The following is a 14,660-nucleotide window of genomic DNA, read 5'->3' as shown; positions in this document are numbered from 1 at the left end:
GCTTAAAGACTGCTTTTATAGATTCCTGTGTGCAAATCTTGATCTTATTAAAGACCAAATCCTCCTGAGTATATTGACTAAGATCTCTAATGTTTAACAGCTAAATTCCCATAAAGGACTATTAAACAACAGTATTACTTTAGGAACATGCTGATTAATAATGTACAAGATGCTATCCAGAGCAGTTTGAAGAGTCCACATCGATTTTCCATGTAATTGTGGTGTTATTTACTCAACAATGAACTAGACAGAATGTAAACTATGATGGATTATCTCTCAAGTTGCTTTCCAGTATGAGAGATACTGATCTAAAATAGTTTAATTTCAAAAACTGTTTCCCATTGATCAATTATTAATCAGCTAAAACGTACAGAGATTCTGGTCGGTTTATTTAATGACGCTAGTCAACCTTGCTGGGTAATTGTTAACCGAGACATAAAGAGTGTTTATACTTGCTGTGTGCTTGGACAGAGTGGCCTTGGAGAGCAGCCAAAGCGGTTCTGGCTTCATCAGAGTGAACCCTATGCTCCATCAGCCCCTCTGTTCAATAAACAATTCTCACAGGCTGTCAATAATTTACTGCTGTTTGGTGATATCTGCTGTTTAAAGGCACACTGGAGTGTAAAAACATCCATCAGCAGGCAAAATTATAATTTTACTTTCAGACTCTCTTTAACCATATTCTTCCTGTTTTGGATCATAGTGTCATATTGGGTAATTTTAAACAGACAGGAAACCAGATATTTATTATGTGGTATTCTGTGAAAAATGTCATAGTAAAGTTTAAGAGACTAATTCAGTTGAACCCGTTAAATGTTTTTGACAGCAACAGCTTGTCTAAAAACTGAATTTGAGCTACTAATAAATGAAGATTTTCCATTTTCCTAGTGCAAAAAATATAATTGACCTTTGTATCATTTTATCATTCATATCATTCAGTTTTAGTTGCTGTATAAAATATAAATGAAAGGAGAAATAAAAAAGCAAGCAAACCAAGCTGAATGTTATGTAGTATAAATATATGATGATATGTTAATTTGATCAACATGTAATTTAGTTTTATATGGCTAGGTCAGCTTAGTTTAACATAAACACAAAGCTGAAAAAGACTGCCACTGTTTAATATTTTTCACAAATATTTTTTTCCATGTCTTAATACAAGATACACTAACAGAGCCAAGGCCCAGGCTCACTCAGTACACATAAATATAAAATCTGAAAACTTGTGCTCCAGAAATTAATCTATCATATAAACACCCTCAAAAAGCACTTTTTTATTTATTAGTGTTTATTTTTTTAAATGACAATAAACTAGTGCTAGAATTGTAAAACACAAAGGTGGTGACGAAGGTAAGATTTTGCTAACCATGCTCTAGGTCTGTCTTCCCATTTTCAGTTACCTTGGAAATATAATATTGTAATTATATGTTGTAGATAAGGCAGCAGTTTTATCTTACACTTTTATTAAAGACCAATAAAAACATTCCTCTTGCTGTTGGAATTATAAATTGATTTTTGTGCTCTTGACCCAAACTTTAATTTTATTGTCCATGTTACAGGGTTCAAATAATCCTATCCCATTGGTAGATCTATTTTTTCTTCTTTTTAAGGACTTTTTAAGAGATTATTTTCCTGAGTGCAAGCTTGGCTCAGATTCACCAATGCTTTAAAGGAATAATTGGCCTTTAGATTTAAAAACCCTAATTGTATTAGTGTAAGTTCCAGGTAAAGGCTGGAAAACTGCTGAGCTAGCATTACCTGAGATGTTTATGTAACCTGTCTGATTGTATTTCATCTGATGACAAGCTATATTCCTTAATAGCAACCATGACATTGAATAAATACAATTAAAAAGTATTAGACATGTTGACACAATCGCATCCTAACAAGCTCAACCTAAGTGATATTTTGCTGACTACTCCTACAGTCTAATTGACTAATTACCTCCATTTAGTTTAGGTTTGGACATGTGAAACGGGATTGTGGCTGATGTTGGTCTGTCCTTCCTGCTCTCCTAATGGGCCCAGAGGAGCCGGGGCTTTTCTCATAATGAGAGAAACATTAACATTCACTCATCTGCCCATTACATACCAATGACCCGCTGCACGGCCGTTAGATGTTGTTGTGTGGGTGTGTGCACTCAGCTTTGATAGTCTATTATGTTTTTACACAGCAGAAACTTCCACCCCCTCAGAAAACCAGGGCTTTGTACTGTTGCATGGCTAATGGTTGTAACTCTTTGTAAGTCAAACAAGCCAAATGATCAATAAAATGCAACTGAGCTTATTTTAAGAATGTAGCATGTTCAGGTTCAGAGTTATGTCTGACTTCAAATTGACTCAAAATTAGTCAAATGAAATTCAGTTTCCTATGGTCTAGTGTAACTGTAATTGGGATTTCTTTCAGATTTGATGTCCCTAAAAAATTGATTTCCATGTATTGTATGCTTTGGTAATAATACAACTCTTTTTTTGCATTCTCAGGTTCGAGCCAATGACGCAGACACTGGTGCCAATGGAGAGATAGATTACATCCTACATCAAGCATCCGAGACTGTCCAGAGGCTTCTGCGCATTGACCGTTCCACTGGCATCATTTATGTCAAAGGCCTGGTAGACAGAGAAGAAACTAATTTTCTCAAGTTCTTTGTGGTTGCCAGAGACCGTGGGCCTAATTCCAAGAGTTCCAAAGTCCTAGTGACCATCATTGTCAAGGACCAAAATGACAACGCACCAGCAATAGAGATTCGTGGTATTGGGTTGGTCACTCACCAGGACAGTGTGGCAAACATCTCTGAGGACATGCCGATTGGTACCCCAGTAGCACTAGTCCAAGTGTCTGACCGTGACGAGGGAGAAAACGCTGTGGTGACATGTGTGGTTGCAGGTGACGTCCCTTTTCAACTCCGACCTGCTAGCGAGTCAGCCAATGATCGAAAGAGAAAATACTTCCTGCAGACAACTACTCTGCTGGACTATGAACGTATTAAAGATTACCGAATTGAAATAGTTGCTGTGGATTCTGGTAACCCAGCTCTGTCAAGCACCAATTCTCTTAAGGTCCAGGTCACAGACGTGAATGATAACACACCAACATTTTCTCCAGCTTTGCTTGAAGTGTTCTTTCCTGAGGGCAACCAGCCAGGTGACAGAGTGCTAGATATTTTGGCCACAGATGCAGATAGTGGTATAAATGCAGAAATGATTTATAGCATCATTGAGTCCTCTGCTAACAGGCTTTTTGAGGTCGATGCCAACACGGGAGAGGTTCGTGTGAAAAACACACTGGATCGAGAGGAAGTTGAGCGCTATGAGTTCCATATCGCTGCAGCCGACAAAGGCCTTCCGAGTAAAACTGGAACTGCTACAGTGGTTATAAATGTTCTAGACCGCAATGACAATGAACCCAAATTCATGTTAAACGGATACAGTTTTTCTGTAATTGAAAACATGCTCCCACTAAATCCTGTTGGTGTAGTGACTGTGACTGATGCTGATAAGGGGGAGAACTCAAGAGTGACACTGTTTGTAGAACCAGATAACGGCAAGTTTGTGATTCAAAATGGAACAGGAACGATCCTGTCAAGCATTTCTTTTGACCGTGAAAAGGAAAGCACCTACACCTTCCGTCTGAAGGCTGTGGATGGTGGTGAACCACCTCGGTCTTCCTACGTTGGTGTGACCATCAATGTCCTGGATGAGAATGATAATGCCCCCTATGTCACCAAACCATCCAACTCCTCCTACACTTATCTGACACCTGTCACACCTCCAGAAACAAGAGTGGAAGTTGTTGAGGCTGAGGACATTGATGCTGGGCTCAATGCAGAGCTGTATTATTCAATCACCGGAGGAAACCCTTATGGCCTTTTTCAAATCTCGTCCACCAGTGGGGAAATCACACTGGCACAAGCATTCTCTGGCAAGCACAATGGGCTTCACCGACTTGTCGTGAAGGTCAGTGATCAAGGCAAACCTGCTCGATACACCACAGCCTTAGTTCACGTGTTTGTAAATGAAACCAAATCTAATGTGTCCCTCATTGAGGCACTTGTGGGTCACAGTCTTTACACACCTCTGGACAGAGACATAGCAGGAGACCCTAACTATGCCTACAGTCAGCAAACCAACATTTTATATGCTGTCCTTGCAGGTGTTGCTGTTGTTATTTTGGTCATTGTAGCTGTGGTGGTCATCAGACACCATCTGCAGAAAGATACTAAAAGCGGTTACCAAGCTGGCAAAAAGGAGAGCAAAGATCTTTATGCTCCCAAGCAGGGACCCAAAAATGGCAAAGGAAAAAAGAGCAAAAAACCCAGAGCTCCAAAACCCACCAAACCACTGGAAGAGGACGAGGAGGCGAGTTTGCAGAAAGGTCTGAAGTTCAACCTTATTAATGACGTTAATGACAGTCCCAGAATCCATCTGCCCCTTAACTATCCACCAGGAAGCCCCGACCTGGGCCGTCACTATAGGTCCAACTCTCCTTTGCCATCTATCCAGCTGCAACCACAGTCACCCTCTGCCTCCAAGAAACACCAGGCTGTTCAGGACCTCCCTGCAACCAACACCTTCGTAGGGACGGGCGACAACAACTCCACGGGCTCGGATCAATATTCGGATTACAGCTACAAGGCCAACCCACCCAAATACAACAACAAACAGGTAGGCGACTACGCAAATATGACTATGTACCCCAGGGAGAACATCTATTGGACCAACCGTGTGTGGTAGACACGCTGGAACTTACATGGCACTGCTGCCAGTGTTTTTCCACCAAAGCCTCACTGATTCCCTTGCACAGCACCCCTTTTTCAGATGGCTTTTATTCATTTTATTTTGAGTTTCATTCTGTTCACAATGTCTGTTCTGTTCAGTTTTTGCTTTTCACTTCAGTATGGACAGTCCAAAATATGAAGCACAACATAAATATGGTCTTCCTGATCTGGTGACAAAACCTCCCTAAAATGGACTTTAAACAGGGTTCATAAGTTTTCCTTTTTGTTTTTCACACAAATGTTTAATTCATGAATATCTGCAGTGCGCATCTGTTAGTACCAGGCCCTGTCCACACTAATCCAGATATTTAGCAAAAAAGCTAGTGGTGACAAACCAGAGATTTCCGAAGTTTTTTAAAACCTCCATTTGTGGTGTAAATGTGTAAACAAAAACATGAACAAACAGACATAGCTTGTACTTGCCGACAGCAGTGAAGCATTATTATTTTTTTCCTTAAGTTTCTCTTTGTGCTAAGTCAGTTTCGATTAAATGTCAAAAGTAAGCTAAATTAAGCGGAAAGGTGAATTGTTGTCACAGAAAACTGATTTTTTTCCAGCCAAGCACTGCTTTAGCCTAGGGAGTCTTCTTCTTTTGAATGTAAAGATCTAGCCTAGATATTCATTTTTGGCTGCAGTCCTGCAGACCATTTAGAAAAGAGGAGGGAAAAATATCAGTTTGAGAAATATCTGGAGTAGTGTAGCTGGGGCCTGATTTCTTAATTTATAATCCAAGAATAAATCAAACTTATTTGTTCAACTTTGGATATTGGAAATCTCATATAGGTCCATCCTGGGGTCCTTTGTGTTTTTAATTTATATTATTTTGTGTTTAGCTTCATGTTTTTGCAAAGGGTTAAATGAAGGTTGGTTCTTTTCCTTGTTCTGTGTACATTGAACTTGAAGTTCTTTCTTTGAGCTTCATTCACGCTGACAATCTTAAGTCTGATTTTGTTTTATGTTTTTTTATTATTTAGTTGTTGTTTTTTTATTACTTCAGAAAAGCCAGTTGTTTAAGTTTAAACTCTCTAAGTTTATAGCTGCTCCTTATGGCTGGATCAGTTTGTTGAAGTGTGACAAAGAGTGACTGTGAATTTTTTTTTTTTTTCTTCTAATTGATTCTTGGCTTTCTCTGGCCAGGAGCTCTGCAGGCTGAGGAGCACTTTAGAGTGTTTCCATCCATTTCAGACCAATTTAAGGTAATTTTAGCTCAGTCAGGGAGCCAAACAGTGAAAACAGAATAGAAAGTGGCGCAAGAAAGACGAGGATGGGGATGTAGAGTTGCATAAGGCCCAGATAGTATGAAGGAAAAGGTACATGAAGACTAAATGCAACCATTTCTTAACCTCCACACTTCCTGTCAAGTTGGTTGAAATACGACTTTTAATTTTGCCATGTTCCCAATCAGTGGGGCTAAAAAGTCAATTGTTTGCACAGATTAATGGCAGGTAATTTTCCAGGCGCTCACTTGCGCCTTTTCTTTACCCAGAGTGCCTTGCTCTTTTCTATTTAATGTAATAGAAAAAACTGAGGGGTGAGATGGTGGTCATTAACAGCGTGGCTGTGACGAGCGCTCGTGACGAACTGCTGTCATGTGACTTCACTTTGATGGACTTGGCTGCTGTGAAAACTGAAACTGTCACATGCACTGTTGAAAACCCTCGGAGACAATCAAATTAAGTTGTCATAGACATGTTCAGACTGTACATACATGTGAAAGATGTGTCAAATGTTTTAGGGTTGTTGTTTTTTTTTGTTTTGTTTGTATGTGCTCTTTCATCTGCTGTTTGTTTTTTGTTGCAACATTACTGTGTGATGTGTGTGAGCCTAACCAGGGCGTGTCATTCTTCCTCCCTGCTTCTTAAAGACTTCTGTTCACCGTGTGAAGACCCAAACCAAAGACTCACATGTAGACACACACACACACACACATTTTCATTATCATCACCATTTCACAGTCAAGTACAGCATATATGGACTTGAGGCCACGGATCTGCTTCCTCTTTGGTCAGTCTTGGCAGTTTTACACATTTGTACAGTGTTTTTTGATGTTTTTTACAGCTAAAAGAAGATTTTATTTCAATAAACATGTTGCTAAAACATTACTGTGGCGCTCTTTGTGCATTCACTGGGTTCTTGAGGTGAGCTGGACGAAACAGAGAACAGATTGCTGGAAAAGGTACAGTATTCCATTGTCACCTCCATCCTTCACACGTGGAGAGAAAAGATATTTGGTGGAAATATGTTTATTGTGGAATTCACTTGTAAAAGTTTCCAAATCATAAAATTTATGGAAAAAATTTAAGGCACAAAACAATATTTGTTTTTGTAGAAAGTCCTCTTGATTCCATAATTCAGAGTATATAACTCTGAATAATGTGGCAATTTTTTCCTTGATCGACCAATAAAATTTTTAAAAATCTTTTTCTCTGTTAATTAAATGCAATAAAAAAGTAGGAATCTCTGCCATTTTCAACTCGCAACATCTATCTGAATGTACATTTTTCTGAAAACATCTGATGAAGGCTAGATGAAATATACTTTGATGCATGGTTAATTTTCTCCTTTGTTCATTCTATCTTGGTCTCAAAACTACTACCGCCATATACAGCAAAACTTTTTTCCCTTGTAGTTCATAGGAAAACACAAGAATCTGTAAGTCTGACTTCAGAGATAAAATAAAATTGTGTATTGGAGAGAAAGACAGTGCTTGTAACAACAAAAAAACGTACATTTCTAACCGGTTTAATACAATTTTCAAAGTAAATTGAACATTAAGAAATAGTCATTGTAAAACATTAAGTCATGAAAGTAAGTTGACAATATTAGTAGTTTGCTATAATAATTGTTACGATATTTAGACTAAAGTAACTAAATTCAACATCTAAATTTATCCAAATAATATCTAATGAAGCATGATCATTATGTGCAAATAATGGCGTAATTGAATATTTATGGCAAAAACAGTATAAATAATGATGGTTGACATAGTATCATGAACTACTCATCTTAAGAAAAAACATAAATATATAGCTTTTACTGTGCTGGAAAAAAGCTTTTTTAGCAATGAAGTCTTATAGATGCAGCATGTGTCTTATTTAAAAAAGAAAAAGTGTTTCACATAGTTATTAAAAACTGTCAGTAGAATATGAGTCAGATAATCTGTAAAAAAAAACAAACAAAAAAAACACCGCAAACAAAAAAGTCAAGCTCCTTTGACCTCTCCCTGTGGTTGTACAGTCATCTCCAGAAATATGCTGCTTGGTCAGAAAAAACAATCAGCGCTAGGAGGTGGAGCTTAGTGCTGTGAATCACACACGTGCATGTGCTGCTCACCCCTCCCCTTTGTTTTCTGCTAAGCTAAAGCTAGTTCCCCAAAATGAAGCTTGTAATGAATGCTCCTGCTATTTAGCATGGCCTCCAAAGACAGCAGAAAAGCCGTTGTTATGTAACGGTAAGTTGTCTCGCCGCCATTTAGCAGCATGAACTGAATTGACAGAAATGGCATTAGGAGCCATTTCTGAATGTCTGTTTCCCTAAGACATTCTCATTAAGAGGATGGTCAGGATTCTCCATTATTTTCTTGATTTTATGAAGAATCCTTCTTTGCATCATCATCTCCAGATAATTAGCTGTCTCATACGTTCACAACATAGTGACAGTTTTAACAAATATGTAAAAAACATATTTTGTAACAGTTATTCTACATACTGCAGCTTTAAATATTCTAGTTTCTGTGTTAGTGACTGAAAGCCTGCTGCCTACCGACGTACAGACAGGAACACTCTAATGTGTGTCATGGGTGGCTGTCTGGATCATTTGTAATGGTTTAGAGAAGAGTTTTTAAGGAGATGTTATGCTTGGAGGATAATTATGATAAACCCTAAAATCTTGTCAAGAGATTTTTGGACAAAAATACTTAAAACTTTATGTTTTACATCTAAAAATCTGGAAGGATATTTAAGTCGATGGCAAAGGATAACATTTTGAAAATAAAATAAAAGACTACAACCAGAATTGGAACATTTTAGAAAGAAGGAACTCGAGTGTGGACAACATTTGTGTTTTTTTACTTCAATATGAATCTGAATCTTTTTTCTGATTGCTTTAAAAAGTACTTTTTACACTGAATATATTATCAGAAGGGATGGACATAATCACTATTCTAGAACATTTTGCACAGCTGATGCCAACAATCAATTCCATTATTTATTTTCTTGCACTAGATCTGTCTCAGACATCAGTCCTTCAAGCTGGGAATAACATAACACGTTCCAGTATGTTAAAGAAAAACACAGTTGAAATTATCTTAAAACCTGGCAGTATATTTTGGAATATGAACTAAGTTAAAACATCCGTCTCCAAGAATATTTACCACCCGTACATCAGGCTTCCAGACCAGCCATATTAATTCTGTTTAATTTGAAACAACATACACATTGTGTCAACCAAGCTACCTTTTATAGAACCCAGCTCAAACATTGCATGTCCAGTCTTAAATTCTGAGATAATGTGATCTAGTTGTTAGAAATTCAGCTAAAGTGCCTTTTTTCTAATTCTGAAGGACTACTTTTATATGTGTTTTCTGTTAAGGATAGACAGATCGACCTGTGGGTTACCAAATAATTGAATTAAAGCAGAGAGATGGAAAATGGAAACTTTTAGGACCTTGCACCCTAAAAAGGGTGAATACAGAGACACCTGTGATTAGAAAGACATTAAAACAGCAAAGAAGTTCTACAGATGCTCTGATGAAGGACACCCATTGAGTCTGTGCTACAAAGGACAATGCTGGGGATAGAGTGAGAAGTACAGGGATGATCTGCTGTGCTTGACCCTCGTTCTTTATTTTCTGTCTTCTATGCTTATTCTTTCCTGGAAATGTATTTAAAAGAAGCATATTATTTTCCAAACTATTCAGGAACACATAAAACGCTTAACGTTTGATAATTTATTAAAAAGTAAACCCTCAAATATAAATGTAACCTTTTTATTAAAATTTGAAGAAATGTTAAACTGTTATAAGGGTTCCCAGACTCTCCCAAAAGTTTTAGTTCTGAACAGTTTCCAGAAATAAGCTCTAATAAAATGGGGATTTTTGTTTTTTTTGATGTATGTTTTGTTTTCAGTGATCAACAATTCCATGTGGATTGTCTCAATTATGAGTTTATTACTTGACACATGAAGTTTTATGGGATTCCCATAAATGTAGACGTGACCCTACTGTGAGAGGAGCATGTTTATTGCTCGGGTTGTGGCAGTTCGACGTCAAACTGTTAAGCAGACAAACCGGCCTGAGACAGAGTAAAGCTGCACCTTATGTGCAAATGTTAAAAGCAAAGCAAGCTGCCGAAAGTTGAAAAACTGCCCAAAACCAGCTGAGTATGTTTTCTCTCCATGAACACACTGTTGAGCCTTTGTGTCTGTCACTGTTAACCCACACCTGGCACGTTGCTTTTGCACACAAAGTCTCTTTGGACTCGTCGCTCTGCTTTAAACAGACCTGAGACGAAAACATCCCAGAGCAGGTGCCGGACCTGCCGGTGGAGGTCAGTGGGGTCAAATATCACTCAAGAACAGCTATTTAGCAGCTAGGATTGAGGAGGTCAGAGGTTAATAACACGCTCCACGGCCCCTCCTTCCGTCTGCACTCCATATTAGCAGTTAGACGGCGTCATGCTCGCTAGTTACGCTTTATGATTGGTCCGTTTCTATGGCAACACGCTGGCCTGTATATGTGTGTGCTGACCGACCTCGCTTCCCTTCCCCTGCTGCTTTTTTCATCCAACCCAACACAATCCCTTCTTCTGTGGCAAGCTCTACCCTTTAGATGATGAGCGTGTGTGTTGGAGAGTGTGTTTGCCTGTCAGTCAGTTAGTATAAGCTCTGAGCTAAGCATTTGTTTCCCTCTCCCACATACTGACACATTTCATGCAATGTAGCACACCACATTGGGGCACACCATATTGTGGTGTGCTACATGGGGTGCATGTAGCACATGACCACGGTGTGCTATATTGCATGTAGTCATGTATGTGGTCTCTGCGAGGTAATAGAGACTAAATATTTTAGTCTCTGTTACCTAGCAGGTGATTGTAAACATTTGCTTCATCACTTTTCAGAATTAACCTCACATGGACATTTCCAGACTGAATTGTCATTAACTCAAACATTTCAAGCCCTGACACAGTCAAACACTTGATAAGAAGCCATAAACACCGTCATAAGACCTCAGAAAACTCTCATGTCTGCTCTCTTTGAGAGCAGGATCTGTTTTTTGTGGTATATCCAGCAAATCTCTCCAGTATCAACTGTTTGGAGAAGAGCGGGAGGCTGCTGCCGGTTTTCCAACTGCTTCGTCCAGATATACATTCTTCTCCAATGTCGTTTGATGAAAGATTCGCTTAGACTGACTGTTTTCTCCCACAGTTTGTCCTTTAAAGTTGCTTAAAAGGACAGTACTATGTTCATGAGCATGGACAGGAAAGCTGACCAGTCCAGCTAAAAATGCAATGGAGAATCTGAGACGAGACTTGAAAGTTGATGTTTATAGATGTTCTCCATCCAGTCGGACTGACCTTGATCTGTTTTACAAAAGGGCTGATCATATGTTGAGATGGTTGAAGTTGATTTGCAACTCTAGTTTGAGTAAAATATGATTATAGCAAGTTTGTTTGTTTTTTCTCAGGAATGAACTACAAATGAACACCAGGCTTTCAACAGTTTTTATGGTTTGTTTTGGGGGGAGGGATGAAAGAAAAACCTTTTCATTCCAACTCAACACTTTATTACATAAAGGCCCAATAAAAACATTAAAGTTTGTGTCTGTAACATAAGAAAATGTGAACACAGCATTCTTGGTCAGTTTCTGCCAAGAGCAGCTTTATAAACTACTGAAATTACACTGAATTACACTGTAAAGCTAAATTGACGTCTAATGAATTGCTAAAGAGACCAAACTTCCTGAACTGTTTTTATTGCTCATCTTCATCGTCGCCACCAACAGCTGCTTTCAATCTAACCACCACATCCACTAAAGGTTGTTTTCTCACGCCAGAGCAGACGACCTCTTTGGTTCACAAACTCAAATATGAAAACAGTATATACCAAAGAACAAATATTTCTCTTTGGGTTTCCTTGTGAGAACAGATTTTCAAAATTATACAGATTTTTGAAAATTGCTTTACACAGTTGAGAACCTAATGTCTGAAAAAATAAATTCCTATCTGCAAAGAGCCAAACCCAAAAAGTCAGAGGTGCATTGGCCAACAGCTTAAAAACAATTACCTCTTCTTGGGATGTGTTGTGAAAAAAGAAAAATTACCCTCCTTAAACCATAGCAGCCCCCTTCCCTCAATCTCCGCTTTCAGTCAGCTGCAATTACGAGGATCCCGACACACCCAGAAACCAAACTGGAAATCTGGTTTCCATCTCTCTCCATGTGTTAATGCAACACTAAACGCTCATAACCCATTTGCTGGGCTGAAGTTATAGTCTATTAGGTGACTGTTGATTTGAAACAGGTGATTTTAATCACAAACATGTGTCCCTACACTTTGACTGATAGAGGACTTCCTGTTTGTCTTTGCGGTACAGTCTGTTGTCAGGATATGGATTGGCAGTGGCAGCCATCAGGCAAGCAGCTAGGAGCTTTGCATCCCACCCCTCTGAGAAAATTACAGTAATTTAACAGCGACAGCTAAAATCCGGTAGAGTAAGAACAGACTGTTACCCGTCAGTCATATTGTAAAGACAGGATAATGCCACATTATGCTCGTGGTCCATATATCAGTGGTTCAGATCTATTCTAGGTATGTATACAACTACAAATATCTGTAAAAAAAAAAAAAAAAAAAGTATGTCATGACATTTTCAATAATGATATGTCTCCAATTCTACTTTAGTTTGATTAAGTCATCTCGTGCTTAAGACAGTTTTCAGTACATATGCTTAATCTGCCTGTGGTGTTACAGTGCTTTTTTTTCCTTTTCACAGACACAAAAACTATTTCAAGAATAACCAGAGTAAGAGCAAGAAGTAGTTTTGTTTATTAAGGAGGGGGCAAAAAAACAGAGCAAACCATATAGACGTTTCCCCCCTTGACCCTTTCACCTTCTAATCCCATAGAGATTGATTGTGCCACTCTTGGTTGTAATGACTTTCAGTTATTTTATTTCAGAAAGCTTGGGATTCTGAAGATGTCTTTGTGACAAATCTCAGAGAGGCCTCTGTATTGCTTTTGGTTGGCAGTAGTGAGTCGGTAGCTTGTCCTTGGAGTAATTTTGATAGTCCGGCAATTCCTGGGAAGACTCACCACTTTCCCTTGTTTTCTCCATTTCTGAATAATGGCTCTCATTGAGGTTTGGTGGAGTTCCAAGCTAAGCCTGTGTAGGAGAAGTCTTTCCTGAAACTGGTGTGTGATGGAATGAAATTTCGATGCATCACTAAATTTTAAAGGAGCTTAGTTCAAGGAGACTACCACATTTGTAAGAGACTAACTCTACCAGAAATTTGACTTAATTGGAAACTGGTTTTATGAGTTCTTTTCAGTGGTAATCTAACTATAAATAAGATCCTCACAAACGGCAAATGTTCATGTTTTTGTTTGTTTTGTTTTTGTACACAATACATCAAAATAGCTAAAATGAATATTTTATTACTATTAGTGGTAAATCTTTTGCTTCAAATAACTGATAAAAGTGAATTTAAACAATTCCACAGTGTTATTCTTAATTCAAGATCAATATTGAGTAAATATTTTAAAGTAAAAAAAGTATATATGTACTGTATGTACATAATTTGTAGTTTTATTTTTTTTCAAGAATTTTGTTCAACGTACATGATGTATTCTGGAAAATAAGATTTTTTTTGTATGAATACACGTATTTTTTTAAAATAACAAAACTAGGCACAAATTTGAACAGAATTTATTATAATTCAAGTAAGTTGTTATTTTTTTTAATCACTGATGACATTGTTTCTCTTGTCCACGAATACAGAGAACCAGCCTTAAACTTCTTTAATTCATTAAGATTAGAGATTTGTTAGCAGCAGTTGTTTGTTTGTAAACTTACAGATATTTAAGCTCAGGAAGTTTGGCTTTCTTCACAGGTCAGAACAGGTAAAAGACAACAACACATCTCAGACAACCTACAGTGAGAAGGAGAAGGCGGGTGCAGAATAACAAAGAAGCCTTTGTGAGCCACGCACACAATCAGAGATTAACATTACGTTCCATGTAACGTGCACATTCCTAAACTTTGCCATCACTTGGCACATTGTGATACTCTTAACTCTAGCTCACTATTAGCTGAGTGTGTGCTTGGGTTCATATATAAAACAGTCGATGCGTGTCTGACGGTTGGAAAAACACCTTCGCAAGAGAATTAAGTGAAACCACCAGCTGTGACTTTAAAGCTCAGCTCACCTGACTCACAGGTGTCTTTGGAGGAGCTCAGCTGCTGCGCCTCTTCCAGCTTAATGGGAGCGAGATGAGCAGTGTTGTTTGTGCAGACGTCTGAGACAGGAATCCTGTCAGGTGCAGAGATCACAAACAAACCTCTGAAATGTCATTTTGACTGATGAAGACATTTGCAGAGCTCCTTGTTATTTTTGTTAATGTACCGTCAGTCAGAAGTGATAAATCACCTGTCCTGTTGTCATGTGTTTTGAGTGTGTGATACCACCCACGTTTTTCTTAGGCATGAAGAAAAACATAGAGCTTCTCTTGTGTTAAAGTTTCAGCGCCTCATTTACTTTGCAACGACAATCAGCAGACATAATCCAGTCTGGTTATCTGGTGGGTCATTAGTTGCTTTTGAAGGTTAATATGAGTAGAATTTAGTAACTCTATTCATTATGTTGTAAATATGACTAATTTATCAGT

The 14,660-nt window shown here is 38.2% G+C and overlaps 1 protein-coding gene across 3 annotated transcripts in view; it reads left to right on the top strand.

The window, feature by feature from the left end:
* LOC116714800 (protocadherin-1-like) overlaps positions 1-14,660 on the top strand; it is a 213,799-nt gene that overhangs the window by 17,503 nt on the left and 181,636 nt on the right. For all 3 annotated transcript variants that reach the window (XM_032555550.1, XM_032555551.1, XM_032555552.1), the window contains one exon: positions 2,484-4,664. In XM_032555550.1, the coding sequence (XP_032411441.1) occupies positions 2,484-4,664 (2,181 nt within the window). The remainder of the gene's footprint in view (positions 1-2,483; positions 4,665-14,660) is intronic.

Source organism: Xiphophorus hellerii, chromosome 23 (assembly GCF_003331165.1).
Source record: "Xiphophorus hellerii strain 12219 chromosome 23, Xiphophorus_hellerii-4.1, whole genome shotgun sequence".
Lineage (NCBI taxonomy): Eukaryota > Metazoa > Chordata > Actinopteri > Cyprinodontiformes > Poeciliidae > Xiphophorus > Xiphophorus hellerii.
This window is presented reverse-complemented; position numbering and strand designations above follow the sequence as displayed.